The following is a 27,359-nucleotide window of genomic DNA, read 5'->3' on the forward strand; positions in this document are numbered from 1 at the left end:
CCTTTGTCACCGCGAGCGCCGACGCGAGGATCCCGCTTCCTGCTTCTAATGAGCCACTACACAGTGTGCACAGTTAGGAGTTAAATGAAATAAGCACAGGAAACACACAAAGAGGAAAGCAGGAGCAAATCCATCTAATTTTATTTTACTTTGTTTTTGCTCTGTAGAATTTGATCATGGGATCAACCCGAGGTCATTGATGGTTTACCCAGCTTTTCATTTACCACCCACATCACTGCATAAGCAACTCGGATTCAATCATTCACAATCACATGCGCTGACTAACCCTGTGGCCCACCTAAAGCCACGATGCTGCCGGTGATTAGTGCGGATGTATTGGCACGGGGCAGGTAGAGCGAGGAAGGGAATAAACGAGGGAGTGATTTGGAGAGAGAGGGAGAGAGAGACAGAGAAGGAGGGAGGGAGAGAGGGAGGATGCTGCCAGCGGAAAATGGCTGCTGCAACCTCAAGCCTATCCTGATACACCGAAACGACATCAAGGTGGAGAGAGAGAGAGCGAGAGAGAGAGGAAGAGAGAGAAAGATTAGGAAAATGAGAGCAGATAGAGGGAGAATGTGAGTGAGTCTGTGAGTGTTTCCTGAAAGGAGGATAAAAAGAGAGAGAGAGGAGACCCTGGGGTGGGCTGCTGCAAGCGGCGGGCAACACCGAGCCATGGAGGGCGAGTAAGTCCTTACATTTTCATTTTTAACATTGCACATATCTATTCAGCCATCCAGCACAACGGATAGAAAGAACGCCACCGCCATCAGTGTTACACCAACCCAGCATCATGCACTATTATCACAATCGTTGCTCTACAATTTAGCAGGCTGCCGAGAATAAAAACACCATTACGTAGTCTTGAATCAACAGCATACACCCCATTTCCGATATATCCATGCCAATGTGTGATAAATGTTAAGCCACCTACATGTGGACCTGTGCTTTCAGGCGACTGGCACAGCATCTACACGCACGGGATTGAAAAATAATAATGAAGACATATTAAGCAGTAGAAGCCATGCAACAATTCAGAAGTAAATGCGTGGATAGCGATTGGTAAAAACAGTCACGAAATCAGTCAATGTGTAAAATGTATGGGAGAGAAAAAAAAGGCGAAATATGGCGAGTTTGGGGCCAGGATCGCGTCATTCAAGACATGGCTACAGTAAAACGAGGGAGGGATGGAGGCGTTGTGATTTTTATCAACGTGTCTCGGGGTTTCATTATGATTTTTTAAAGCCAAACTTTATGAATGAAATGTGATTTTTTTTCTCTCTCTCTCTCGCTCGCTCTCCCTCATCCTCACACCTCCTCTCCTCCTTCCCTTTTCTAATCGGCCCCCTCCCCCCATCTCTCGTTTCCTCTCCATCCTCTCACCCACTCGTTCCCTTTTCCTTCCCTTTTTTTTTTTCTTCACACGCGATTGCATTGTGTTTAGGCCTAATAAAATTTCCGGGGAAATGCATAACGCGCAGTGCGATGTCGAATCCAGTCTCGCTCCATCCCATTCATAAAAAATATAACATAACATCGGGGTGTGTTAATGAGTGCGTGCGGCAGGGGCTGAGCTGAGGAGAGGAGCGTCTGAACAAATAATCGCAACAATTCAGATTGAGTGTGATTTGGAAATAAGTAGAAAGACGCGGCTGTGCATGCGTTACGTGCACATGCCGAGCTGCGGTGCTGAATTATTCAGCCGATTGGCGAGGGCAGAGCTTATTTTTGCAAGAATGCCGGGGCCTCCGATGGCGAATGGGTGCGTTCATTGATACATCTATCTGGGAAACACTTTCTTCCTCCCTCCTCCCATTTAGCCATTTCTCTCAACGCCGGCTTGCTTTCTGTCCGTTTGCTCCACACTTCCTTTATTCTCAGCCGTCATCAGTCGCACGCTGAACAGCCCGATTCTCCAACGCTCCCAGCAGCAGAAAGGTTTAAATAACGCCAAAGCAGATCTATTAAAATATTTCATATTTGTTTATTGTCATCACATGCTGATCAAAATCAGATTTACCTCAGTCACGTGACCATAAAACCTGCCCTGGCTTACAGTATGATAGCATACGCCTTTACCTGTTGTGTTACTCACACAGGCCAAACTGTCACTTCTGTCCTCTTTGTGTCAGTTTCATCATGCAGTTTCAGTTCAACAGAGCTGAAATCAGTTGCCTTCGCATCATATTCAGTCACCACTCTGACATTTGTACTGCATGTTTGCATGATGGAAGTTCATCTAGGCTTCCCTCTTTCCAGCTGTGCGTATTAGTGCGTAAATGTTTGCGCGTAGCTGCGCGTTGTGTGTCAGTGCACAGCGCATCATTGCCGTGTTTAATCAGTCTGGGCCTCTGCTTCCTCTCTTTGCTTCCTTGACAGTGTGCGTGTTCGTGCAGTGGTGATGACACGTGATGACTCCAGTGGCGGTTGGGTGACCCTTGGAGGTGGCCTCAGTCATGTGGTCATATGTAAGGGGCGGAGTCATGACGGCAGGGGGCGGAGAGAATACATCATACGTGGAGAACTGCTGCGAGATCGAGCAGTGAGTGTGTGCGTGTGTTATGGCTGTCTTTGGTGCCACGTTGCTCATCAACACCACCTAAAGACTGTATTTATGTTATGTGAGGGTATGATTTGAGGAGGGGATACAGCCTGGTGGGTACACTAACTTCTTATGTTTGGCTGGATTGCTTTTTGTGTCTGTAGCCGGTGTTGGAGTGTGCAGTGCAAAGGGGGTTAGTGTACAACAAGGTGAACCCCATCTTCCATCACTGGCGAGTAGAGGATCAAAAGTTTGGCCTTACGTTCCAGAGCCCCGCCGATGCCATCTCCTTTGAGAAAGGGCTGCAGGCTGTCATAGACAAGCTCGACAGAGGTAGAGATACGAGTCACATGTGAAAACTGATTTTAGTCGTTGTTTTTAAATGGCTTTGGGATGTATTGGGCAAAGCCTAAACCCTCTCTTTTCATGTTATCAAGGTTCTGACTCGCCCTCGTCCTCCACACCAGAAGAGGCCGACACCGAGGATGACGGTCAAGCTGTGAGTATCTGAGCAGTTTGTTGGTGCTGCCACTGCCCCCCAGTGCAGTTTTTGATGTTTTTGACTTGTGGGATGACATACAGCCTCTGCCAGTCCCATACAGGAAGTGAGTCGTCATCCAACAGCAGAAAGGAAATGCTTCCCAAACCCATCACAATAGTGACGAGCGAGTCGTCGTCTACCTGCTTCGTGCGGTCCGAAGAGTTTAGTTTTGGATCCAGCCATGCTGTCACCACTCAGACACCTGCTCAGGTACCGCAGCATCATCTGCAACATCTTCTGTAGCATCAAAACAACCCGCTGACATCCTGTACAATGAAATCTTATCAAATTTGGGGCTCTTGATCACTCGTGCAGCTGCTGGAAATGTCCTGAGGTATCTTCATTAGATATGTGATCAGGGCCTTCTGTAACTGCTGCCACAGTACACACTGTTCCTGACTCACTCTGTAATCCTATACCTTCTCCACAGATCCACACCAGGCCAGGACAGCACCAAATGACAGCTGTGTTGAATCCCCCAGCACCCCCGCCCCCACCTCCTGCTCCACCTACTCCTCCTGTGGGTCCCGCAGCCTCATCTCCTCTGTCCCCCCTCTCACCCACCATTTCCTTGCTGGAGGAGGGAGACCTGCGCAGTGTGGACCCTTACAAAGACCTGTGGGGTTCTCGTGGTTATGAGGATTACCGACGGGCAGGGGCGACCAGGACTATGGTCGGGGGGCTGACCGGGGGTGTGGTTGTTGGTGGTGGAGGGAGTCTGCAGGACAAGTCAGAGCTGTGCGTGGTTCGCTTTGAGAAGGAGCTGGCAGGTGTGGGGACGGCAGGCTGTGACATGACAGTGAGCCTGGACAGTAAAGCTTCCCAGCGTCTGTCCTCATCGTCGCCCACCTGCATGTCCATGCCCAATGCTGTGTCGGGCGTGTCCTCAGGTGCTGGCTCACCCCAGGAGACGGGCAAAGGCTCGCCCTCTCCCTGCTGCATCCACACCTCGCTGGCCACGCCCCGGTCGCGGACTCGTAAGAGAGGAGGAGGGGCCAGCAGCAGCGGTGACCCGGGGGTCATGTCCCCTGATGACGACAGCCCCTGTCCTCAGGCTTCGTCGTCGTGCTCGTCTCGCTGCGTGTACTGCCGCTCCGTTTTCAGCGCTTCAGAGAACGGGCGGGGCCGCTGCAGAGACGCCCCAGACCCGGCCCTGCACTGCCTGCGCCAGTGGACCTGTGTGTGGTGTGCAGAGAGTCTGCTCTACCACTGCATGTCGGACTCTGAAGGGGAGTTCTGGGAGCCTTGCTCGTGTGATGACTCGATGGGGGGCCACCCGCACCCCCTTTGCTGTGCCCGCTGGTTGGCCCTCTTGGCCCTGTCGCTCTTCGTGCCCTGCATGTGCTGCTACCTGCCTTTGCGCGCCTGCCTGCGGTGTGGGGAGAGGTGTGGCTGCTGTGGGGGAAAGCACAAGGCGGTCCGATGAGGCCAGGCTCGGGGGTGGGAGGGGTTCTCTGGACCAAGGAGGTTTGGGCGTTGAGAGGAGAGAGCACCTGTAGGGCTGCAGGAGACGGAGCTCAGCAGGTAAAACAGTGCTCTCAGAAGACCCAGACCTCTGACGTGGCCCTCCAAAGCCCCACGGCCTTCCACTGCATTCCGCTCTTTCTCTTTTCAACCTGGGGCCTTCCTCACTGGTCCATGCCTGCTGAAGGTGCACTGCACTCAGACCAGGCTCTGTGGGAGTCATCTGAAGCCTTCATAGTGGATTTACTGAGGTTTTGGCTGATCTAGATTTAGGGGTCAGAGACTTTATCACAGGAAGAGAGTGGCAGAGGCAACGATGATGTGTACACTGTTTCAAATGTCTGTTTTTTTATTTAGAAAGAAAAACACAAAAAACAAAAGATGTTTATATATATGATTGTTATAATTTTAATTGGTATATTTTATTAAATGTAAAACATATTGACAGAATCCCCCAATGGCACACACTATCACATATTCACAAACATGAGATTTTGGGGAAGTTATTTGTTTCATGTTGGCCTGTTTTTCAGTCAGATGAACAGATGTCACCCTTTACCTCTAATTTTACCTCAGATGGTACTCAAACCCTGGTTAAGAAATGAAAAAGAGAAGGGGGAGAGAGGTTTGGAGACAGCGAGCGCGAGCGAGTGCAGTCTTCAAGAAAGTACGAGCATCTGAGACCACTGGTTAAAGTAGTCGACCACAGTGGAAGAAAGGTTATCAAATGCAAAGGGACAATTATAATTAAGGGAAGTTGCAATGACAACCACAAAGACTTAAAAGTCATAATGTGATTCATTATGGTCCTTTGTAACCATGGTCTTTTGTTTAAAAAAAACAAAAAAAACAATCAAGAATGTGTGTCAGACACCTTCACTTTACACATATTTTTTCATCTTTCCATGTATTTTCAATGTTTATCATAGAAAACATCACATCCCACCACTGTACATGTTGAATCAGTCAAGGTGCTTACAACTGAGGCCTCTGAGTGAGTCTATTCTACCTAATGTACACGACGACCTTACAGTCCCAACCCCAAAGAAAAACAAACAGGACCCCACGCTAACCAATCTGTAGATGTGTCTAGGCCTTTGAACGAGACTCCACCAAAAAAACAAAGTGCAATGAACAATGTAATGAAGAGTATTTTTGTACCAGACGCTCACGTTAAGAAAAACTAAACGGAGATTGAAAAGTGTTGGAACTGAATACCGTAGTGTGTTATTGTGTTCGATATCAAGCAGAAAAGATAAATAGGAACACAAACTTGTCTTTGAGCAGCAGCACGTAGCTCACAGGTGTGACATTTAGATGTGCGTGCTGTAGACTGTTGACCCTGTGATAAGAAAAGAGACACATTAACTTGAAAAAGAAGAGTGGCGGTAGGCCTTTGTGTGGGCGCAGTGGCAGATGTGTTTGCTGAATGTTGCTTTAAGTATGAAGTCAAAAAGCTGCTATTTTAAGTCCTGTCCTACCCCTGTTCAAACTTTCCCGCTGCCTCTTAGCAGTCTACGAGGTGCTGTGGCAGAGTCAAACAGTCCTTCACGTTCTTAGTCCACCCCAGGTGCTGAGGAGGCTACAGAGTGTGTGACGAAGGTTTTTCTAAGTTTACGCGTAAATTCACCCCGAGACGTTTTTTAAAATGCTTCTGGTGATGCACCTTGCATTTCTGGCTCTATTTTGCTGATTGGTGGTACATATTTCTACGTCCGGTGAGTAACTGGCCAAAGGTGGATGAACAGTTACATTAACAGTTTGTTTTCAAAAATCTTAACATGTCAAAATAAACATTAGTTTTTTATGTGTAAATCCCTTAGAATCAAAAAAGAGACATTTGTTCATCCTCCACTTTGCACCATAGCTCAACAATCATGTAAAACTACGTTACCAAAGAGGCATATTTGCCTCTTGTATTAAAGTCTGCTGAGTGGAAAAACCGAGGCTCTAATATCCCCTAACTGGTCTCTTCACCTACATTAAGACCCAACTACTGAACACCCAAAGCTCATGCCTGGATTTCTGCAAGTTGTTGTAGTAAATGACAGCGAATAATCACAAAATAATTCCTGAAATGCGCTGAGCATCACAGACTGAAGGATATCAGCCCACAGATCCGCTCCCACAGCGGATCACGGTGGACTTCCAGAAGCATTTTCCTTTAAATGAAAGATGGGAAAACACGCAGTGCACTCTGTATAAGGAAGCCGGTGTTGACGAGTTATACCACAGTGTCACGTCCCAAACGGAGGATCACCTGTTAACCTCGAGTTACGGCAGAATGAACCTTTCAGAAGCTTCACCGGATTATTTCCATTTTAGGTTTAGCCAAGAACTTTAATCCAAAGTGACTTAAAGTGAGCGAACAGGCAGCAGGGTTCAGATGAACGTGACCCTTGACCTCTCGGTTACGGGACGGTAGTTTTTCACTACTTTAACACACACACACACCCCCCACGCACATTCACACAACCCCCACACTTCTGCAACGCATAGACCTGCACGCAGACACACGTTCACTCGATGGTGCAGAAACACAGAACTAGTAAAGCCATTGCACACAGTTTGCTACTTCTGGTTGAGAGACGGTGTTAGAGTCCAGTGCTGACAGTCATTGATCACAAACGCAGGCCCCCCCATTCTTACATCTTAATAAATGTGCCTTTTGATTTGAGTAATCAATAACTTATGATTTCTAAGTAACTCTGTGTTCGGTACTATTTACTTTTTGGGTTATTGATTTCTGCCAATGTGCATATTTTCAAATGTACGTATTTATTAGTTTCAAAGTAATTAATGAGATATTACCTGTTTATTTATTTATTGAGATATTTATTCTGATTCTTTATTTTTTTGAGACAGGTTTTTATCTTCCGTGCTGTCTTACTTCTGACTTTGTGCCAATGTGCTGCTTTGAGGTGTTACATATCGTGGGTTTGTATCATTATTAAACCCTCACTCTATATTTTAAATCAGTGTCTACTTCTCTCTCACCAGTGCATGTCGTCAACTCACTGTGCCTTTACCCAAACACTGTATGCAGGTTGTATTCTATAGTTATTCCACAACGCGACCTAAGAAATTTGAAAAACAAATCTACAAAATGTGTTCTTGTGTTTCCAGCCTTTGAATATATTTAAAATGTGGAAAAATTACTTTGCAAAAGCAAATACATCCAGTGACCATTAGAGGGAAGTAACAGCACTTTAATAAAGTTCCTCAAGTCCCAAAGGAAGAAGAACAGTGACAAACGTTGCACTAAAGGAACTATTTTATTCTAAAAATTCAAGCGTTTCCTTGACAGAACAGACTGTTGTGTTGGGATTAGCTGTCGTGTGTCGACGCTGCCGTCAGTTACTTGGTAGAATACATGTGCTGCCTTTTATGTTTGAGGATCTCGGTGGAGGTGAGGGTCAGGTCTTCATCACACACGTCGCAGTGATAAACTCGGGTGAGACTGGACACTGAGGAGGAGCTTGCCTTTCCATCTTCTGGCCCTGAAAACCACAACACACACTCACAGTTAATCTCAAATTATCGATCTCTCAAGTCTCAAATGATCTAAAGTCAGCTGCTGAATGTGTTTAACTTATCTGACACAAAAAAATAAGACAAAATGGGTGTGAACAAAGGAAACTCCTCACCTTCCTCCGGCTGCTGCTGTTCTCCAGCTGGCCTGCAGGAGGCCTCGTGCTGCATGCGTTCCAGTGGAGTCAGAGGCATGTAGAGGTCACAGTTAGGACAGGTCCAGAAAGTGCGTAAACACTCGCTGTAGAGATCCTTTGAGTCCTGCAAATCAGAGTTTCTTTTAAGCTGGATGCATCTGACAAGCTGGATGGTTTGATTCCAAAATCAGAGATATTCATTTATGGAAGAAAAAAAAAATTCAGTGATGCAAACAAAATAGTGATGATTAACCTTTATGTGTGTAAACTGGTACAGTTCACCTGAAGTGACCACCAGAAATACACAATTTTCCACAAAATAAACACATCAGGTATTTCATAATCAAGCATCTGAAACATTCATTCGTCATCTCTTTGTAACTTTGACAGTTTTGTTCGAGGCAGACTCACAGCCAGGCAGTTGTAGGTGAAGAAGCTGGTGACACGCAGGCCTCCTTTGATGGGGTCCGGCTTGGCCTCGGCTCCTGGAAACAGTGGCTTTAGATCTGGAGCTTTGGTGTGAGACAGCTCAGACTCAGACTGAGGGCCGATGTACAGGTTCTGGGTCTGGAAAGCTGTGAGTCGCCGCAGGCTGTAAGTGACCTGTGAGGGAAGGTAAGAAATACTCAGAAAGTACACACAGAGAGTACACACAGAGAGTACATTAAAGAGGCTGTACAAAGATGAACGAGCGTCTGAGTCACTGAGAAGCAAGCAACAATGCAGACACACACAGTACACACCAACAATACATACTCAAGGTTTGAGACTTGATTTAGGTCTGCCTTTCTTTTTGAATTCTTTCTCTTTTAATATAAAAAAACAACATGAATTTAGGTACAAATCAATTTTTGCTCTTCGTCTTTTTGTCTGCATTGATTTTCTTAGCAGTGAAGCTGTTTCTCTTGTTCTTGGTCATTTACTTACGTGCCTCGTTTACTTTCCGGTGGCATATTTTAAAATTTTCTTTGTGATTGTGAAAAGCTTAAACTACACTTAAACTAGTGGCACATCAAAAAACACACCTTTACCTAAACAAGGAAATCCTGAAACAGCTGTTGAAAACTATTTGAAATGATTTAACACAATCATTATTTGTATCTAAAGTGTGTGTCGAGCTACTTCTTGTTTTCAGAGTGTTTGACTGTGACCGCCACGGCAGCACTGCAGCGGTACCTCGGTGTAGAGCAGGCAGCGGACCAGGCTTTCGCTCAGCTTCTCGATGACTTTGCGGGACACCCCTTGGACTGCTGTTCCCCCCATTGTGCTATGTCCCAGCTGCACCAACAGGAGGCGCTCCCACTCAGCCCTGAGGGTAAGAGCTGTGGACAGCGCCTTCAGGGCCTCCTCTGGCTGCCTCAGCTCCAGCTCCAGCCAGCCGTCCACCACCAGACGTGTGCAGTCAGCGTTACTGTCTACAGAGTTTGCTACCAGCAGCAGAGTCTAGTGAGCACAAAGAAATGACACTGATACATGATGCGTGAACGGACCAAAGCAGGGACACGTCAGGGTCAGTCCAAGAGGATTTATGAGAAACAAAACATTCAGCAGTCTGTGGTGAGAGCAGAGACATTCCACGTCTGGTACTAACTTGTAGTGCAGGAACCCGAACGCAGTTGGACAAATATGGCTTGTTGGTCTCCAACAGAGTGACAAAGGCTAGCAGCTGGTGTCTGCTGCTGTCCGTCCTATCAGGCCCTTCAGGCAGGAAACGGGGACAAAGAGGGAGAAGCAGATGAGACATGTTGTGAGACATGTTGTGAGACATGTTGTGAGCAAAAAAAAGTGAAAGGAAGAGACATGTGGATCAGGAGGTCAAGGAATCCATGTTACAGCATTTTGGAGTGCAGAACGAGCAGGTACAAATTTTGTCTTTGCAACTTGATGAAAAAATGTTTTTAGGGAATTTTAAGAAACATCGTCATAAGAGGTCACTACGATAGATGTCGTCTTTCCTGGATTTCAAAGTAAAAGCAACGTCCACAAAGACACTGCTGCTTAACAATTCAGGAAGTGCTTAAAATGAGTGAGAAGTCGAGTGTGAGTTGAGTTTAAATGTCTCGTATTAGTGGATTACACTGCCGAGTTTTCTGTGCCGGTGGTGTGTTTCGCTCTTATGAACAATAAACGTGATGACTTCGTACTTGTTGCCTGTTTGTGCCTCTCTTGTCGCTCAAACTGGAAACAAGCCGTCTTACTTTTTGTGTCATCCTGACTGTTTCACTATTTTAAGGTTTGCTTTTCACTTCTAAATAAATACGTCAAGAAACTGCACCACTGGAGTGAAGCAGATGTTACAAATAATCTTGACAATGGGCTGATTCTTCAGGGAAATTCATTCTGAAATCATAAAAGAAAGTCTACATGTAGTACTAGAATAGAAGCAGTCACAGAGGTTTACCCATTTCTCTGGTGTCACTCTCAGGCACGTGCAGCACCTCTGGGTCACTGGCAAACACGCTGGTCGGATGAATCACCACTCCTTGCTTGTTCTTTGTGTGAAACACCTACACAATACATAAATAATATAAAACCACAAAGCAGAAGAGAAATATTTCACCCGACATTATTTCTTCAATCACTGTTGAAACAGTTGGTTTACTGACAAAAGGTTTCCCCCTTTATTATATCATTATGAAGCGGGACGGGTGCAGCAGCAGCCTGACCTGCTCAGAGTCCTTGCGGGTGGAGTTATGCTCATCAGGCAGGGCCAGCTGAGGGTAGAGGCCTCTGCAAAGCAGCAGCTTGAGCAAAGCCTGCTGGCGGGAGGACAAGTCCTGGCTGATGCTGACGGCCTCCTGCAGCTCCGACACGTTGTGACGCAATTTAAACTTCACCTCCTGTTGCAGAGCGAAGGGCACCACAGAGAGGTCACTCAGAGTGTAACTACCTCAGACATCCACAAAGACAAACACATCCACCTCTGGAATCCATCGTTCTTCCCTTCATAGAACGATCATATCCTGTCCACCTTCTTACTGTCCATTCTACCAGTTTATCTGATATAAACTGAGGCATGAAGCAGCACTTGCCTTTCGAAGCTACAACTTTTAAAGACTACAGGAATAAGAGGCAGATCAATTACGTTTGTATTTAATTGTGCTTGGTGAATCACAGTATTGTAACATAGAGTTTGTATATATTCATGCTTTGTGTGTTACATATTAGTGCTGACTTTCAGGACTGCTTTGTTCCATGTTAGGCTGTTCTCTCGAGCTCACCTGTATGTCCATGTTCTGTCCTGATGCCTCCTTGCCCTTTTTGCCTCGGCCTGATTCCTCTGTGTCGGATCCTGAAGACAACTCTCCGTCCTGGCCCTCGTCCATTCTCAGGACTTTACGTCTGCTGCTCTCCTGCTTCTCGTGATCTCTCTTCAGCTGGTGCAGCTTCCTCCTCTCTGTTAGCCTCTCCCTACGCTGCCCGCGGTCACCACCAGAGGAGGCGCTGTACTCTGACTCCAGCAAGCCGTGGCTCCTCAGCAGGTCCTGTTAACCAGAGGGGAAGCTCATATTGTGAATAGTGTTCACACGTAAAAAACTTAGAAAAATGTTTTCAAGTGTGAACAACTGTATCAAAAGCCTACCTTGAACTGCCTACGTAGGTTGACCATCTCATATAGTCGCTGCTCCTCCAGACCCCTCCTCCTGCACCATTTCCTCGTGCCACCGCCCCTCTCTGCTTTCACCTGTTGGGCTCAAAGATGAACAGGTTCATGTACAGTGAATACTGTTCATTTTGAATAGCCACTGTCACATAATGTTTCCCTTCCTGACCTGCATCCAGGCATTGAAGGTGTTGAGCAGGGTGAAGGGGTCTCCCTGGTTGCTGTGCAGGGGCTGGCGGGCAGTGGCACAGTCTGGGTTGTGCTGTGAGCTGCGAAGGAAAGGTGACTGAACGCTGAGGGCTGCTGCCACCGTCAACACGGGCTCCACTAGGTTAAACAAAGAGCCCAGCACCAGCATCTTCCCTGAATGAACACAAACACACACACACACTTACACACATGTAACAGCTGGTTAAACTGTATGTGTGGAACTTTTTAACTCCAGTACGTCAGTGCCAGAGAAGAAGCAAGAGAAATAACAAACTACAACATGGGTTTGGTGTGGGGAATCTTACCTATGACCACATCCACAGGCAGCTGTGCCAGCAGACTACCAATAGAAGTCAACTCACTGCGGCTGTCTAGCGCCCCCTGCTCTTTCAGATAAGTAACTGCAGTCTGAATACTGGAAGCTGGAGGTGGATCAATGAAAACAAAAGAAAGCGGATCTCCGAGACACATGCTCTTCATCTGCAGGAAGAAAATGGCATAAATGAAGGTTTAGAATTGAACTATGGAAACTGAAAGATTGGAAAGAAGAACTGTGAGCCTGCTTTCTACTGGATGTACCTGAAGGATGAGGGAGTCCAGAGCCACTCTGTGGATTTCAGGCACAGGATAAGGAGCAAAGGCATCGTAGTCAGACTCAGCGTACAGGCGGTAACACACTCCTGGACCTGTACGACCGGCTCGGCCTTTCCTCTGCTCAGAGCTGGCTCGGCTGATCCAGAACTCCTGCAGACGTTGCATCTTGGCCTTGGGATCAAAACTCATTTCTTTTACCTTTCCTATAAAAGAAAAAAACAACAAAGCAATCCATGTATGTGGTTGTTGTTCTACCGGTGGGCCATGTGTTTTTTTTTACCTTGTTTACAATTTATTCAAAATGACAAGAATTTTTTTTTTAATCAAATATTCAGCAGGACAGTTTTTTTAACCTCACTGCAGTTTTGTGATTCTGAACAAAGTTTGGCTGCACAAAATTAGATCTGTAAGATTGGACTCATTGCTCGGTCAGGCAAACCAGTTCCATACCTGAGTCTACAACAAAGCGCACCCCATCTATTGTAACTGAGGTCTCAGCAATATTGGTAGAGATGATGCACTTTCTCACTCCAGGAGGAGCGATGTCGAACACCTGAAGAACAACATGACAACAGAGAATTACAACAATAAACACTCGCCATCACATCAGATTCAACATTACAGTTTTTGTTAATTCTAATCCAAACGAAGCTGACGGTGCCTTATCCTGCTGGGCCAGTGAGAGGGTGCTGTGCAGCGGTAAGACTATCCAGCGACGTGTGTGTGTGGCATAAATCTGACAGGCTTCCTGGATGGTGGAGATCTCCGCCACACCGCTGAGGAAGAGGAGCAGGTCGCCACGTTCCTCTGGAGGGTAACGCTGATCGATGGCCTGCAGGATGCGCAGGTACGGTCTGGGATCCAGTTTCTCCGAACGCGTGGGCTGCTCCTCGGGTGGAATAGGCTGGTATATCACCTTAGCACAGGAAACAGAAAAAAAGATTTAAAAGAACACATCTAACACATTCTCAAACCACGAAAACACTGAAAACATTAGTTTTGGAACACAATGTCCTAATTTATTGCTTCATATTTGTACTACAGGTGGCAATTCAGACCAACCACATAACAACAAAGAATATATGAAACTAACATGCTGAATATTTACTATATACAGTTACTGCTGTCCACTGCTCACCTGTATAGGAAACAGCCTGCCTGGCACCTGCATCACAGGAGCACTACTGAAATAGTCAGAGAACAGTTTGATGTTGATGGTGGCGGACATGAGGATGAGACGCACGTCTGGGCGGTCAGCCACCAGAGAGCGCAGGACCCCAAGAAGGAAGTCACAGTGGAGGTGTCTCTCATGGACCTCGTCCACAATCACCACCTGGTACTGAGCCAGCGTCCTGTCCTGCTGGATCTGTCGCAGCAGCAGCCCCTCAGTCAAGAACAACAGTTTGGTGGCTGTGGTCCGGGTGGTCTCAAAGCGTATCTGGTGCCCCACCTGCAAAACATGACTGCATTTTGTGAGCTCTAAAGCAGTTTAAAGATGAGGTAGATCTGTAGTTGACGGTTCATGACAAACCTTTGAGCCAAACTGATTGAGACTCTCAAAGCTGACCCTCTTTGCGAGGGATATGCAGGCAATCCGTCGAGGCTGAGTGCAGGCTATGTGGCTGAAGCCAGCAGACAGAAGATACTGCGGTACTTGGGTGGACTTCCCGCAGCCTGTGTCCCCTGCCACCACAACCACAGGGTGAAGTCGCACCAGCTCCACGATCTTGTCCCGGTACTGGAAGATGGGCAGGTTCTTCTGCTCCTGGCGAAGCTTGGCCAGTTTGACAAAACTCTGTCTCTGGCTGAAGTCCAGGAAATGCAGGAGAGCCAGGCGACAGTACGAGATCTCCTGACTACCTGGACCTGAGGATCTCTGCCTGCTTCTCTTTCCCAGGTGCTCCTCGATATCCTTGGTGCACACAGACACATTAATCCGGTAGCGAGCATCATACTCTTTAGGAAGGCCAAGGTCTATCTTCCCAGTCTTAGTCCGATCTTTCCCTTCTTCTCTGTCCTCTTTCCGGGAGGCTCCTGACCCAGACATGTCCCTCTTTGTTTTAAACCTCTGGAAACGATCAAAGAAAGCCCAGAACTCTTTGTGCTCCGGGCTGCCGGCCTGGATGTAGTCATGCTGGCGGAAAAAGACCTCGTCCAGTTGGGCTCGGCACTGCGGGCTGTACCAGTCCCAACCCGGATCGCCTCTCCTCTTGTCTGAATCCATATTTACTGGAAGTTACGGTACTCGCCTCCAACAAGAACAAGTTTGTTCACCATTAATAAACGAAACCCACGTTTACGGGGTTACAAACATTTAGCAGTTTAATAAACCTGACTGTTACCTGTACACTGGACAAACACAACTAGCTAACCTACTTACTAAGAGACTAACGTTAACTAGAAACGTCCCATCCATTTTCAACCTGAACTTGATGATTTGAACACAAGTCAACTGCTACATCTGAAACTATTGCGGAATAATATGTTACGGCTGTGAGAAAAGAATTACTGATGAATAAAAACTGGAAAAAATACTGCGGGAACTGCTGCGAACACCGGGGGAACCATAATAGGGTGGGACCATTTCCGTTCCGTACATTAAAGTACTCCGGTAAAGGTAGCGGTACATTAGTATTTTTCCGGGGTAAAAAAAGACAACAACAATTCTGTCAGGAAAAAACAAACAAACAAACAAACACACAAACAGTTCTCCTCGTCATCATCTTTTTCTGTAAGTAGAAAAAGGAGTGTCGATATGAAGCCATACAAGCATTTAGCCCTCACATTTAGCGATGACACATTCTTTTCAGAGAGACGTTCGTGACAAGCAAAAATAAAAACAGCCCAAAATATCATCTGAGTTTGATATAGAATGAGCACATTTTTCTGACATTGTTTCTTCTCTGCATTTCAAGTGCAATACAACATGTGACACTAGCAGTTTTTCTCATAAGAATATTGGCACTTTTGGTACTTATTGGTACTTTTATGGGCAGTAGGATTTTTTATGGCATTTAGTATTTTTCTAATCTGTACATAATGCACATGTACATAGTTGTTTTTCCTATTCTGTATCCTGTGCACTTCTTTTCTTTTTTATCTCGACCCTTTTGTGCCACTGTTTTTGCCTTTTGTAATGCTTGCTGGCTCTAACAACTTAATTTCCCCAGTGTGGGATCAATAAAGTTTTATCTTAATTGTAATGTTCATCACAGACACAGAGACAATCTCCCTCTGATTGCTCCATGCAGTTTGTGGTTCTGAGAAACATCTCGCTGGACACTTGTAATGCAAATATGGCCCAGTAAGCAAACATGACAGGTGGAGATGAAGTACATGTCAGTGCATGAAGACAGAAGTACAAAGAACTACAGGTTAAATTAGAAGTATTTTATTTAAAAAAAAAATCTGCTATAAAACACACATTTACAGACTAATTAAACTGCATGGACTGACTACTAGTGTTCTGAATGGAAGAGCGGTGATGTTAGCATATAAACATGAAAGATCAAACTCAAACAAACGTACTACTATTTTACTCTGTGTTAGATAGGAATGCAGTTCACATGTTAAAATGAAATGCCATCCATGAAGAGAAGGACAACACTTTCAAAAGTGATCACATCAGCAACCTTTCAGGGATTTCTGCTGAACTAAAAGTCAATAATAAAATACAGAAGATACCAAGCCATAGGAGGTAGGATGGAACAAGCTTGCTGTCATTTTGTTTTTAATTTAGAATATTTACAACAAAGACAACAAGGAAACGTGGTGGGAAATTCTTTTGACGGCTACTGATAAAACACAGAACAACAGAGTACAAGGATGCACATTTCACATGGTACATGTGTAACAATCATGCCTAAAATCTATTTCTCGTGAGGCTCATAACATCGTTCTCCATCAAAACACGCTAAAAACAACATCAGCAAAAAACACACAAAAATAAAACGTTTATTTACATTTAAAAATATTTCATTGACCCCACCCTCATAAAAATCACAGAGGATATAAAATCAGTACTGTGGTGCTTCTCATCAGTCCGTGTTCATGTCTGTGTCCTTGGTCTTTTTGACCATTTCACAGTGGTCTACACTCCGGTCTTTTCTTTGATCCAGCCTCGGAATTTGGTTACTGTCGTGTAGATACCAGGTTTGTTCCTGCGGGCACAGCCATCACCCCAACTGACCACTCCTGCCAGGAACATACGAGTCCCGGACGGACTGGACAGAGGACCGCCAGAGTCCCCCTATGAGAGAGGAACACACAACGACACACACAGATACGCGTGTTAGCATAGAGGTACTACATGGACGCTGTGGGTGGCATAATTTCTATTTTACCCCATGGTCAAATAAGGGTATTAAGCTAAGGTCTAGGTGTCATTCTCATATAATTCTATGCAACTGAACAAGCCTAACACTCGTCAACAGTTACATTTCTGGCTGATTGTTAAATTAGTCTATTGGTAAAACATTTAAATCCAGTGTTTTGTAAAACGGTCTGAGAGAAAGCTGTCTTTTGTTACCTGACAAGCATCCACTCCTCCACTCAGCACTCCAGCACACAACATCCGAGACGTGATCTCCCCTCCCATCAACTCGTTACATGTGTTATGGTTGATGATTCGGACCTGGGCCTTTTGGAGTACTGTTGCAGCAAATCCTGAATAACAAAAACACATGGATGTAAGAGGAAACCATCACTCTTCACGTATGTTTATCTAAATGTCAAGTCATCAGGTTGGGGCTCTAACAGGCATCAAACTTCCAGTAATGACGGGCCTCCATTAGAGAAAAGTTACTGTTTCAACTGGCAGGTCCACAATAAAGTTGCATGCTGTGCATTAGCAGCTACTTGTCATCAATCTGTACGAAAATAGAGAGCTCCTACAATGAAACTAAAACCCAGTTTGTCACAACCATCACTACACAAAACAGCCACATTACTGCCAGATCAAAACCTCACAAACAGGAAACACTTATTGATTATTGATATCCTTGGAGCTTCAGCTAAAGTTTAGGTGTCAGCGTTCGTTAAAATATTTCAGCGTTAGTGGCTTTAAGTATTCGGCAAAATGAGAAATATGAGATTTACTGTTTGCGGTGACTCACCTCCTTCTCGAGTGGCTCCCCACCCGGTGATCCACACAGTGCTTCCAGTTGGAAAATCATGCTGGGCAGCCGGCAGGCAGATGGGCCTGATGTAGTCTGAGAAGGCGACCGGACTGTCCAGCTCCATCAGGGCGATGTCATTATCAAAGGTGTACGCATTGTAGTTCGGGTGGGGTATGATCTGCTTCAGGTTCTTCTTCACCACGTTACTTCCAACGTTCCGCTGGATGTGAAGGCCGAAGTAAGCTTCCCACGTGCCAGGCTGCGAGTATCTGAGGACACACATCGAAACATATCAAAGTTCATGCTCAGCCTCAGATAACAAACACATCACGCAGCATAAGGATCACTGAGAGAGATGAGAAACCTGACTTAGGCCTTGTTTACTGTTACAGTTAAATGAGCGTGACAGCGCATGTGATGACTCACACAAGGTGACCTGAATGTTAAAACGCATTTCTGAAACACAACAATTACTGTTCCACCATGAAGTTATTTAAGAGAAAATACATGAATATCAACCCATAAAGACCAAAATATCAAGGCGTTATAGATGACAACTCTAAATTTTGCTTGATGCTGGAGGAGAGAGACTTGATCTAAAACGTGCATCTGAAAACTTCCACTGAGGGCTGGCGAGGGCTTCATGCGTGTTAAAGTATTCAGGCACACATCCAAGCATTGTGTCGTTAGTAACAACACAGATGTCTAAGGTTTCACTTTGCACCTGACAAACTGTTTACAGCATATTTAAAGCTGACTGAGCAGCCAATTGGGTTGTTCTGTGCTAATGATTGATTTACTGAGGCTTTTCAGCAGGATTGTAAGTTTTATCAGCTTTAAGTTATTTGTCTAAAGACGGCTCAAAAATAATGTGGCCAGGTTAAAAATACATTGTTGGAGGACTTTAACGTCAATTTCTTTTGTATAAGAGCATCTGGCAAAATACCTGCAATATGAAAACTGAACACTCACCAGACATGTGAGAGTGGGTGAGCTGCAAACAGATCTCCTTCCTGATTTAGCCCACCTTGTTTATTCTGAGAGAGCTGTGAGTTTGTCACCTTATGTAGGAAAGATTTTTAATTGCCAGTGAGAACATAAAGCATGAAGTAAGATGCTACCTTGTCCTGCCGTCGTCTTGCACACAGTGGGCAGCAGTGACCAACCAGCGTGGATTGATGATGGACGCGCCGCACACGTGACCAAAATTCTTGACGTGGAGGCTGACCTGCCAGGGAAACTCCCCCTCCTCTGCATCCTGACCACCCACAATACGGGACGTCTTGAACATGCTCCTCCCGCAGTCTGAAAAGTAAATCAGTCAATCACAGGGCTGGCCTGTTGCAGCTTGTTGTGGTGCCTGAAGTGGGTGGAAGTTCACATCTGTTGTGTCATGGAAAAGTAACAATGCAGATGGAGATAATAACTAGTTTTTGATGTGGGACAAACACACACACGCACCCACTCAGGTTTGGTTTGTGACATACCGCAGTTCTCCTCGTCAGATCCATCCTCGCAGTCCTGTGTTCCGTCGCACTCTGGGTTCACTTTACTGATGCATTTATTGTTTTTACATCTGAATGTGAGGTCACTGCAGGCTACCTGAGAGCCTATGGAGAGAGGGAGGGAAGAACAATCGAACTCAAGCCATGAAACAGAGCCCTGTGCACATGATGAGATTATTTCACATTTGCACTGCAGCTGTGGGCTAAAAACTACACAACATGTGAAGAAACACACATCTCTGACATTTTATCACCTTTTCAAAGATGTTATGACAAACATGTTCACACACAGCTGCCTGTTCACACCTCGAGCAGACAAATGATGAGTGTAAGTCCAGATACACTCTCCTTTAGCTCTGTTTTAGGTCTCCACCATTTCTGAGAAAAATATCAAGCTATTCAGCTACTAAATGCTCCACTGTGTTCATCAGCTGGTTGTGAGGTTTGTGGTTTAAGAGCATGGTGAGACTGAGCCAATTGGGTGCAAGTGCTGTAGAACCAAAACAATTTTTGGAAAAGAACCCACAGAAAAGCTAAATATGCCAGTCAGCACAAGAATCAGGTGGAGGTGCTTAAGTCTGGTCGCAAATTATGCTGTTGGTTTCCAGAGAAATATGATTAAAAAGTAATAAATACTCGATTTGGTGACTTCTGTCTGGAGACATTTTGCAGATCGGGAGAAGATGAGGCTTACCTCTCCTACAGTCGAGCTCGTCGGATCCATCCCCACAGTCGTCCCGGCCGTCACAGCGTTTCTTCTCAGAGACACATTTGTTATTCTTGCATTTCAGCTGTCCAGATTTACATCCACCTTAAAAAGCAAAAGAACGGGATGAGAAAACTGAGCCTTTCAGTGGTCACGTAAAATAGGTCCTCCATCAGTGTCAACAGGTCTCACCGCAGTTCAGCTCATCTGTGCCGTCTCCACAGTCATCAACGCCATCACATTTCCAGAACATGGGCTTACACAATCCATTTTTACAACTGATATCCTTCGAACTGCACTCTGGAGGGAAACACAGTTAAACTCATTTTGCGTGCTAACGATGAGGAGAGGAATGAGGAGAAGTAGTTAAAATCAACAGTCTGAGTATAATCTGGTTAAAAAGCACTTACTGCAGTTTAATTCATCACTCATGTCTCCACAGTCATTCCAGCCATCACACTGGAGCTCTGTCTTCACGCAGCGCTGATTCCTGCACTGGAACTGCTTCGGACAAGCTACGGAAGACAGCGTTAAGGTGAGATACGCCCTCCTGCTGTCGAGAAATACTCATCATCTGGGAGAAAGAGAGTCACTTACGGTCTTTCTTGTCAATGGCCTCGTACTCTGCATCAAAACCTCGGTCCACGTAGGAGGCATCGGAGAAAAACACCACGCTCATTGTGTTAGTGTTGCTGGTTTCTGTCACTGCTCCGTCAGTCTTTTCTCCGCACAGCCTGAGGATGAGATGCACAAGCAGTGACATGTTTGCTCTGTTATGTCATTCCTACGTGGTTATTAGATACAAAGCAGTGACTCACTTCTTTCCGTTAATCTCCACGTAGTCTTTGCGACAGTCCTTGCCGTTTTCCTGCCCAGGCTCAGACAAGAGGAAGGTTTTGAACGTCACCTTGACGGCCTTACCAGCAGGGACCTTAATGATCGACAGAGATGAGTTAAAATCTGACTGACATGTGACCTTTGGAGGGGCAAAACAGAACAGAGCTGGCTGCTCATGTGGCTGCAAAGTGTGGACATCTCACCTGGATCGACCACTGGCATAAAGTTCGTGGAGGATAGTAATTTGGGAAATTGGGAGAAGAGAACTTGCCCTTTTCACCAACCAGCTGACCACCGCACGTCATTTCTGTTTAAAAGATATGAGAGTATTAGCATTTGCACAAATATTAAACATTTACGGTGCAGCTGATCATCAGTCCCTACCTTTACTTCCACGCTGGATTTGTGAGATATGTGCTCTGAAACCGGGGTAGTTCTTCTTGTCATTTGTGGCCATCGTCACCAGCATGACATTGCCAGAGGACAGAAAGGTCAGTGGTTCACTGGGTGAGTAGTACCCACACATCCTGTGGAAAGAAAACAACATAAATAAACATTAACACCAAGGGAAATGTTATTTCTGAGGTTTTCCTGCTATTACAGCCTCTAGCGTGAGGTTTAACCCAGGCAGTGTTTGGAAACTGCACCTTTATGTGCAGTTTTACTGTCCTAGAGAAGCACAGCATCTGACCAGCAGAGGGCCTTACAGACAATATAAAGGCCTCTCTATCCAAATCTAAATGACTGCACAATATGCCACTGCATGAACACAAGAGTGCAGAAGACAGATGAGTTATTCATCTGCTCGAAACTGTATTCAGATGAGGAAAAAGGGAAACTCACTCTTCCATCACGCGGTTCTCAATGGCCACCAGGGAGTCGTAGATTTTGACAAAGTCATTCTTGCAATTCTCCTCCAGATTCATCGTGTCAAACTCAAGCTTGATGATGTAGTTGGGGTCTGCTCTGAGCTGCCACTGGATGAAGGTGTTAGGGGAATAAGGACGGTCAGGGAAGCCAGGGGACTGGATTTGCGTGACGTGATTGGCCTTTGTATGGAGTGAAAACTTAAAAAAACCTGAGACAGAAACAATGACTTTTAGTGGCGTTCACATACAATCTGGTACATTATTTATCTCAATGCAAATGAAACAAACAAATTCTGATGCCAATGATACGCAAATGCACAATTACTTACAACCATGCAACAGTGACAGAGTCTAAACTAGATTTTCTGGCTCTGATGAAACACTGGACTGAAAGTAAATGAGCCACAATGACGCTTTTGGCAAACTAAGAGCAGCAATATTTTACCTCCATTTCACACACTGATTCAGTCTTTTATATGGCTTCAAAGTCTCGCATTACTTCATAAAACTCATTAAGAAGAACAACAACAAACTGCATGCCCAAACAGGATGAGACTGCACGCTCATCATGTCAGTCAGAGTGTTAAATTCACATAATTCTTCAGTCTTGACATGAGTTTTCCTGAGTGCTGTTTTGGTTTATATGCACATAGAAGAGCTGTCAAAGATAACTCTAGTGGACTAAATCATGGATAAAAGTTGTGCACTTACTGCTGAATGAAGTTGATAACAAGCGGGCATCAAGTGCTGCGAGAAAAAAAACACAAAGACAAAGAACAGAGACATAACTTAGACGTGGATATTGACAGCAAACCAGACAAAAGTCCACAAGCAGACAGAACAACCCGCAGGCAGAACAGCCTGATGGACATGGATGGATCACAGATGACAATTGCTTTGCTTTGACTCTACCTGAAGACACGGCGTCTTCAAGGACCAGTAAGTTGCCAGGTCTGTGCAAGGTGCGCTGCTCTTTGTCCACCAGCTTGTCCATCGCAGACACGGCGCTGTCGACAGCCGCCTCTTGGCCCGCAGGCACTCTGAACTCGGACAGGTAGTAGGCAATAACGCTGCCTTCACTGGGAGCAATGAGACGAGAATTAAATCACAGACAGAAAATGTTTAGAAATGAGTGACAAAGAGGAAGCTCATTGTCATTCTGTGATTGTTGTGCATATGGAAAATAAAAAACTTGAAAACACCACATTACTCAAACGTCAGTGCCTTACCTGAAAGCCTGAACTGTGGAACCAACATAGTATTTGGCCAACTGTGGACTTTTGGAATAGATGGCTTTAAGCTGAAAGAGACGGGAGCAACAGAGCGTGAACGAAGGCTGTTTGAAAAACACCAAAAAGTCATCGTTGAACGCAGATGACTCTTTGAGGACAGGCAGTGGTGTGAAGGCCTGAGCAGCAGACTCACCTGTGAGGTCACCTGCTTTGCCAGGGCTTTGAACTCGGAGCTGTTGGCGTTCTCGTACGCGTCTTCAAACACCTGGTTGGTGATCCGTATGGAGCCGCTGTACATCTTCTTGACCCGCACGTCTTTACGGACTGCAGAATGAATGCACACACCCACACGCTTACTGCACGACAGCTCACTTCACTGACGGGCTTTGTTCACTTGTCTTAGTTTGGCACTTGTTTCTTTCCTTCCATGTTTTGAGTTGTGAAGATGTAAGTCCCTCAGGTGTGCTAGTTGCAACTGTGATGTAGCATGAATCTCTCCCTCCAACCGTGTGCATGTGCAAACAATCAAACAATGCATCAAGCTCGAACTTGCCTATGAACATTTTGTGGTTTATCAAAAGCTTTTGCAGAAATGTACGCTTTCTCTTTCCTTTGATCCTCCACCAAACAAGGCGGCTTTTTGTGCCGTTTGTTTGTCTATTTGTTAACAAGTTTTCTCAAACTTTCAACAGACATCAGTGAGATACAGAAGAAAACGTTTTAATGTGAATCCAGCAATGTTTGGAAAAAAATTTAATGTGCAAAAGAGCTTTCTGAACTGTTTTCTCGTCACCGACTACATGAGCTCGAACAAACACAATCTGGCAAATCCCATACTTTTCTATCACTTGATGCATATTTGACACCAGAAGCTGATTTCTTTTATTTTATTAATCAAATTATCGACTTTAACTCGTCAACCTGTACACACTGTTAGCGTCAGCCATATGCTTTTAGGTATTATGCAAGATTGTTCACCCTCCTCAGCTCAGTTTCAGTGCTGAGACTGCTCCCCTTGACTATAATAACACATTTTTCCAGTTTTGCTGTCCTCTACTATTTGCCTAGTTGTCAAAGCACACAGTGTATGTCACCATGCTAATTGGCAGATTGCATTAGCCACTATTGTAGCGATGCTTCTCTCGTGATCAGGTTACTTCAAAGTTTACATCCTTTTCCATTACTGTTTGCTATTGTGTGCCATTAATCAGATGAGTGCTAAGGAAGTTACTCTTACAGTGGAAGTGCCAGACGAGCAGCCCAGTCATAAGTGCGATAACAGCAGCAAAGATCACCACGCCGATCACAGCCCCAACTTTCCCAGGACCCCTTTTCTTCTCAAGCTTTTTGTTATCTGACGCCGGCAGGAACTGGACAGAGGTGTCCCAGTCTTTGTCCTAGAAGACAGACACACAGACAGTTGTTGACACATAAAACTGAAGAGCCTGCTGTATATTAAAACCACCTCCAACAATAAATTCCAAGCATTTTACAGTAGAGTGAAGACATCTGTGGAAATAAAGCTGCAAAAGTCCCACCCCCCACCCCTGAAGGATGTTCTTCTCCCGACACTGCTGATTTTGTTTGTTCCTTAAGGCAGAATAGAAATAGCTGTCTTTTCTCTGCCTGGGTAAAGGAGATAATCAACTGAAGTGACAGCAGCAGACAGCAGGCAGGTACTTGTGTGTTTTAGGAATGTGCCTTTTTATGGTGACTACAGAATTAGAGATAGGCTGAAACTGAAAGCGAATACCAGGACGATACTGACTGAGGCAGCTGCATCGGATATGGGTGACACTGATAGTTATATTCATAAATAACAATTCAGTATGTTTATATCTATGTATTCATTTGTTACATGTTGTTTTACAAAGTTAGGAAAGTAACGTTAAAGTCAACGATCCCAGTGTCACCACGCGGCGAGGGCTGCAGTTCATCTTTAAAAACATGTGTATCAGATCAGCACTCGATATCACTGTGTCCCTGAAGACAACCAAGGTCTCAACCAGAGAAACTGTGACGAGATGCCTTTCAGTGTCAAGAAATCTGAACACATATTCACCCAAAATCTGCTCATTAAAAAACAAAGTTTCAGCATGTGGGACTGTTAATGAATTACAAGGGAACGTCAAGTGTGAGTCACAGCGCTGCGGCTGCATTTAAGAGGTGGGGTGAGAGGGGGGAGGGAGTACAAAGGTTTCGCCGTGTAAAATCCTGTCAAACCTGCTGGGAGCAAAGCACTGGCAGAGCCGAAGAGGAGCACAACAAGTTTCTGAGAGTGCTCGCTCTACTGTAGTATAAGGTTAAAGGTCCACTTCACGAGCCAACAAACATCATCTTAAAAGCTTTGGGATGTTTCAAAAAACGGCGCCTGTCTTCTTTACAACTCGCTCGCTGGAGGATCGTCTGTGGAACTGTGACACCATCGACGACTTCATGAAGCTACGCTTTCTTACTGTGTGCAGCAGGTGTTGCATGCGTCATACTCTCAGAGTATGAGTGGATATTCCCTCCAACTGTTCCATGTGTGGCTCTGATTTGATAATTAACCAAATATTACATTCATCATGCGTTCGCCGCCTGAGGTGTTTTTTAAAAGTTACAAGCTCCAAATTAAAAATGGAAATCGATTATGAATTAAGAAACAGCGAGAACATGTCATGGCCCCCATCTCCTTATAAACAAGATGAAGTCCGGCTACGAACGATTTTCAAAATAACCAGAAATCAAAATATGAACTCTTCATGAAGCCTTGCTTGTAGGGGAAGTGTCCAAATGGTTCCAGTCCATACTTGTGGACCACGGAGACGTGCTACGTTGGGCCCTGGTGGTCAAATCCTCTGAGAGTGAACGGTATTTATGTCAAAATGTGACAGCTTGCAGTATCTCGAATGGATGTTCATCTTCAGAGGAGGACTTGAGTGAACAAGTCCCAACAGGTAAGAGGAACCTGGAGGAATTCAGGCGTCAGCCCGCGATGTCTGACGCTTTCTGAGCACGTTCACCGATGAAACTCAAGGTTCCCCCAACGTTTGCGTGTCAAGCATCCCGGAGCGACACACTTCAAAATCTCTACTTGAAAAAGGTTTAATCCAAAGTGTTGATTCTGTTTGAAGGTTGAATGGGTTTGGAGTACGAGCTGCTGCACGCTGCAGGTGAGAAAACATCTAAATACACGCTTTCATTGTGCTAACTTCTTGTAAATAAGGTGCCAGAGAAAAGGCGCTAGGCATGTGCCACCTCTGATGAGCTTCTTCATTAGCAGGATATCTCAAAACCCTGTTCCTTTTATAAAGTTGGAAAGTTAGAAAGGGCCAAAGAACATGAGAGCCAAGATTTTACAAAAGGATTTCTTGTGATTTCAGCTTTTTTCTCATGACCTACAGGTCTCCAATGAAACAACGATGTGACATGTTTCCAGCGACTGTCTATTACAGCATGTGCATTGATTATTATTTAGACACAGATTAGAGGTTTTCTTGAATCTTTTCTTACACTTTGACTGCTCTCATGGACCTGAAGGTGACACTTTGGGGCCTTTTTTTTGTTAAACATTGGAATAATGAAACTGTAATTTTGCCCCCAAAAATGCCAAACACAGTGCTAGCACGGCCTCGAATCGGAGCAAATCCGACAATTTGGCAAAGAAATGAAAGCTGTTCTCTCAGCTTTTAAATGCTGGATTTCTTTATCACGTCGTTACATGTTTGTCTTTGGGCAAACCAGTGTGTTGCTGATAACAAAGGCTGTTACTGCTGAGGTAACCAAACTGCATGGCTGCACACAGAGACAGCCTTTCAAGTGTTGGATGTTTGTGTGGAATGAAAACTCAAGTGACCTATTTACTTCACGTCCGACAGGTTTGGTTCATTTACCTACACGTCCTTCACACCTATTTAACCATTCTCAGTTTGACTGCAGCAGTTCGGTTCACTTCCTGTCTGATGCTCAGCACTGTCCCACAGATACGCAGCCGTGTCAGAGCCCCTCAGGTAACACAACACGATCATCTACGAGCAGGATAAAACAGAGCCTCCACCTGGGCTGCATGAGTTAGGTGTAGGCTGAACGGAAGAATGTTCTTACCGACTTCGGGGTGTACCTCAGCCCACTGTCCATGTAGTCCATCAGGGGGGCAATGCCTGGACCTGACCGCTAGAACGAACCTCAAACACCTGAACGGCTCCTTCTCTCACCGCTTCCTGCTCTTCAGGTGTATTTCTTTCACCTGGAGTAGATCTGGATGCTTCCCGCAGGATGTGTGTCGAGGTGAACCTGCAGGCCTGGTCGGCAAGAGATGATTCCTGTGTTTGTTAAACGAAATCTAGAAGGAAGAGATCTCAACGAGGACAAAGGTGTTTTTGGAGAAAAGGCCCCTCTCCTGTCGAGATGTTCACGGACGCCTGTCTGAGCAGAATATGTCGGCCGCCTGAGGAAGGGAAAGAAGCCGAAACAGCGGAGAAAAAAACGTTT

General features: G+C 45.3%; 3 protein-coding genes across 3 annotated transcripts; 1 reads left to right on the forward strand and 2 right to left on the reverse strand.

The window, feature by feature from the left end:
- Positions 1-397: 397 nt before the first annotated feature.
- spred3 (sprouty related EVH1 domain containing 3) lies at positions 398-7,516 on the forward strand. The gene is made up of 6 exons (XM_076735077.1): positions 398-683; positions 2,377-2,539; positions 2,704-2,872; positions 2,977-3,038; positions 3,132-3,290; positions 3,511-7,516. Exons 1-6 carry the CDS (start codon positions 673-675, stop codon positions 4,504-4,506), a joined length of 1,560 nt encoding a protein of 519 aa, XP_076591192.1. The 5' UTR covers positions 398-672; the 3' UTR covers positions 4,507-7,516.
- A 243-nt stretch (positions 7,517-7,759) lies between these two features.
- dhx34 (DEAH (Asp-Glu-Ala-His) box polypeptide 34) lies at positions 7,760-15,194 on the reverse strand. Its single transcript, XM_076735076.1, has 16 exons — positions 14,152-15,194; positions 13,759-14,070; positions 13,282-13,536; positions 13,071-13,173; positions 12,606-12,823; positions 12,332-12,506; positions 11,986-12,179; positions 11,796-11,897; positions 11,434-11,697; positions 10,879-11,052; positions 10,614-10,719; positions 9,804-9,910; positions 9,389-9,655; positions 8,624-8,815; positions 8,192-8,336; positions 7,760-8,044 (listed from the first exon to the last, which is right to left on the reverse strand). Exons 1-16 carry the CDS (start codon positions 14,842-14,844, stop codon positions 7,902-7,904), a joined length of 3,450 nt encoding a protein of 1,149 aa, XP_076591191.1. The 5' UTR covers positions 14,845-15,194; the 3' UTR covers positions 7,760-7,901.
- An 845-nt stretch (positions 15,195-16,039) lies between these two features.
- On the reverse strand, positions 16,040-27,305 carry st14a (ST14 transmembrane serine protease matriptase a). Its single transcript, XM_076734192.1, has 19 exons — positions 26,973-27,305; positions 24,124-24,283; positions 23,080-23,210; positions 22,884-22,954; positions 22,567-22,733; positions 22,366-22,401; positions 21,629-21,863; positions 21,170-21,312; positions 20,989-21,092; positions 20,767-20,879; positions 20,546-20,682; positions 20,359-20,463; positions 20,141-20,248; positions 19,937-20,053; positions 19,225-19,347; positions 18,859-19,042; positions 17,735-18,006; positions 17,149-17,285; positions 16,040-16,869 (listed from the first exon to the last, which is right to left on the reverse strand). Exons 1-19 carry the CDS (start codon positions 27,012-27,014, stop codon positions 16,711-16,713), a joined length of 2,544 nt encoding a protein of 847 aa, XP_076590307.1. The 5' UTR covers positions 27,015-27,305; the 3' UTR covers positions 16,040-16,710.
- Positions 27,306-27,359: the final 54 nt, after the last annotated feature.

The sequence above is a fragment of the Chaetodon auriga genome, chromosome 7 (genome assembly GCF_051107435.1).
Source record: "Chaetodon auriga isolate fChaAug3 chromosome 7, fChaAug3.hap1, whole genome shotgun sequence".
NCBI lineage: Eukaryota > Metazoa > Chordata > Actinopteri > Chaetodontiformes > Chaetodontidae > Chaetodon > Chaetodon auriga.

Coding starts and splice junctions, on each gene's coding strand:
- spred3 (XM_076735077.1), top strand. Junction 2,540..2,703: donor AACTGCTGCGAGATCGAGCA/GTGAGTGTGTGC, acceptor TTGTGTCTGTAG/CCGGTGTTGGAGTGTGCAGT. Junction 2,873..2,976: donor CATAGACAAGCTCGACAGAG/GTAGAGATACGA, acceptor CATGTTATCAAG/GTTCTGACTCGCCCTCGTCC.
- st14a (XM_076734192.1), bottom strand. CDS start 27,014: ATGGACTACATGGACAGTGGGCTGAGGTACACCCCGAAGTCG. Junction 22,955..23,079: donor CAAAGCAGGTGACCTCACAG/GTGAGTCTGCTG, acceptor CGTCTCTTTCAG/CTTAAAGCCATCTATTCCAA. Junction 22,402..22,566: donor TGAAGACGCCGTGTCTTCAG/GTAGAGTCAAAG, acceptor TTTTTCTCGCAG/CACTTGATGCCCGCTTGTTA.
- dhx34 (XM_076735076.1), bottom strand. CDS start 14,844: ATGGATTCAGACAAGAGGAGAGGCGATCCGGGTTGGGACTGGTACAGC. Junction 14,071..14,151: donor TCAATCAGTTTGGCTCAAAG/GTTTGTCATGAA, acceptor CATGTTTTGCAG/GTGGGGCACCAGATACGCTT. Junction 8,045..8,191: donor ACAGCAGCAGCCGGAGGAAG/GTGAGGAGTTTC, acceptor TGTGGTTTTCAG/GGCCAGAAGATGGAAAGGCA.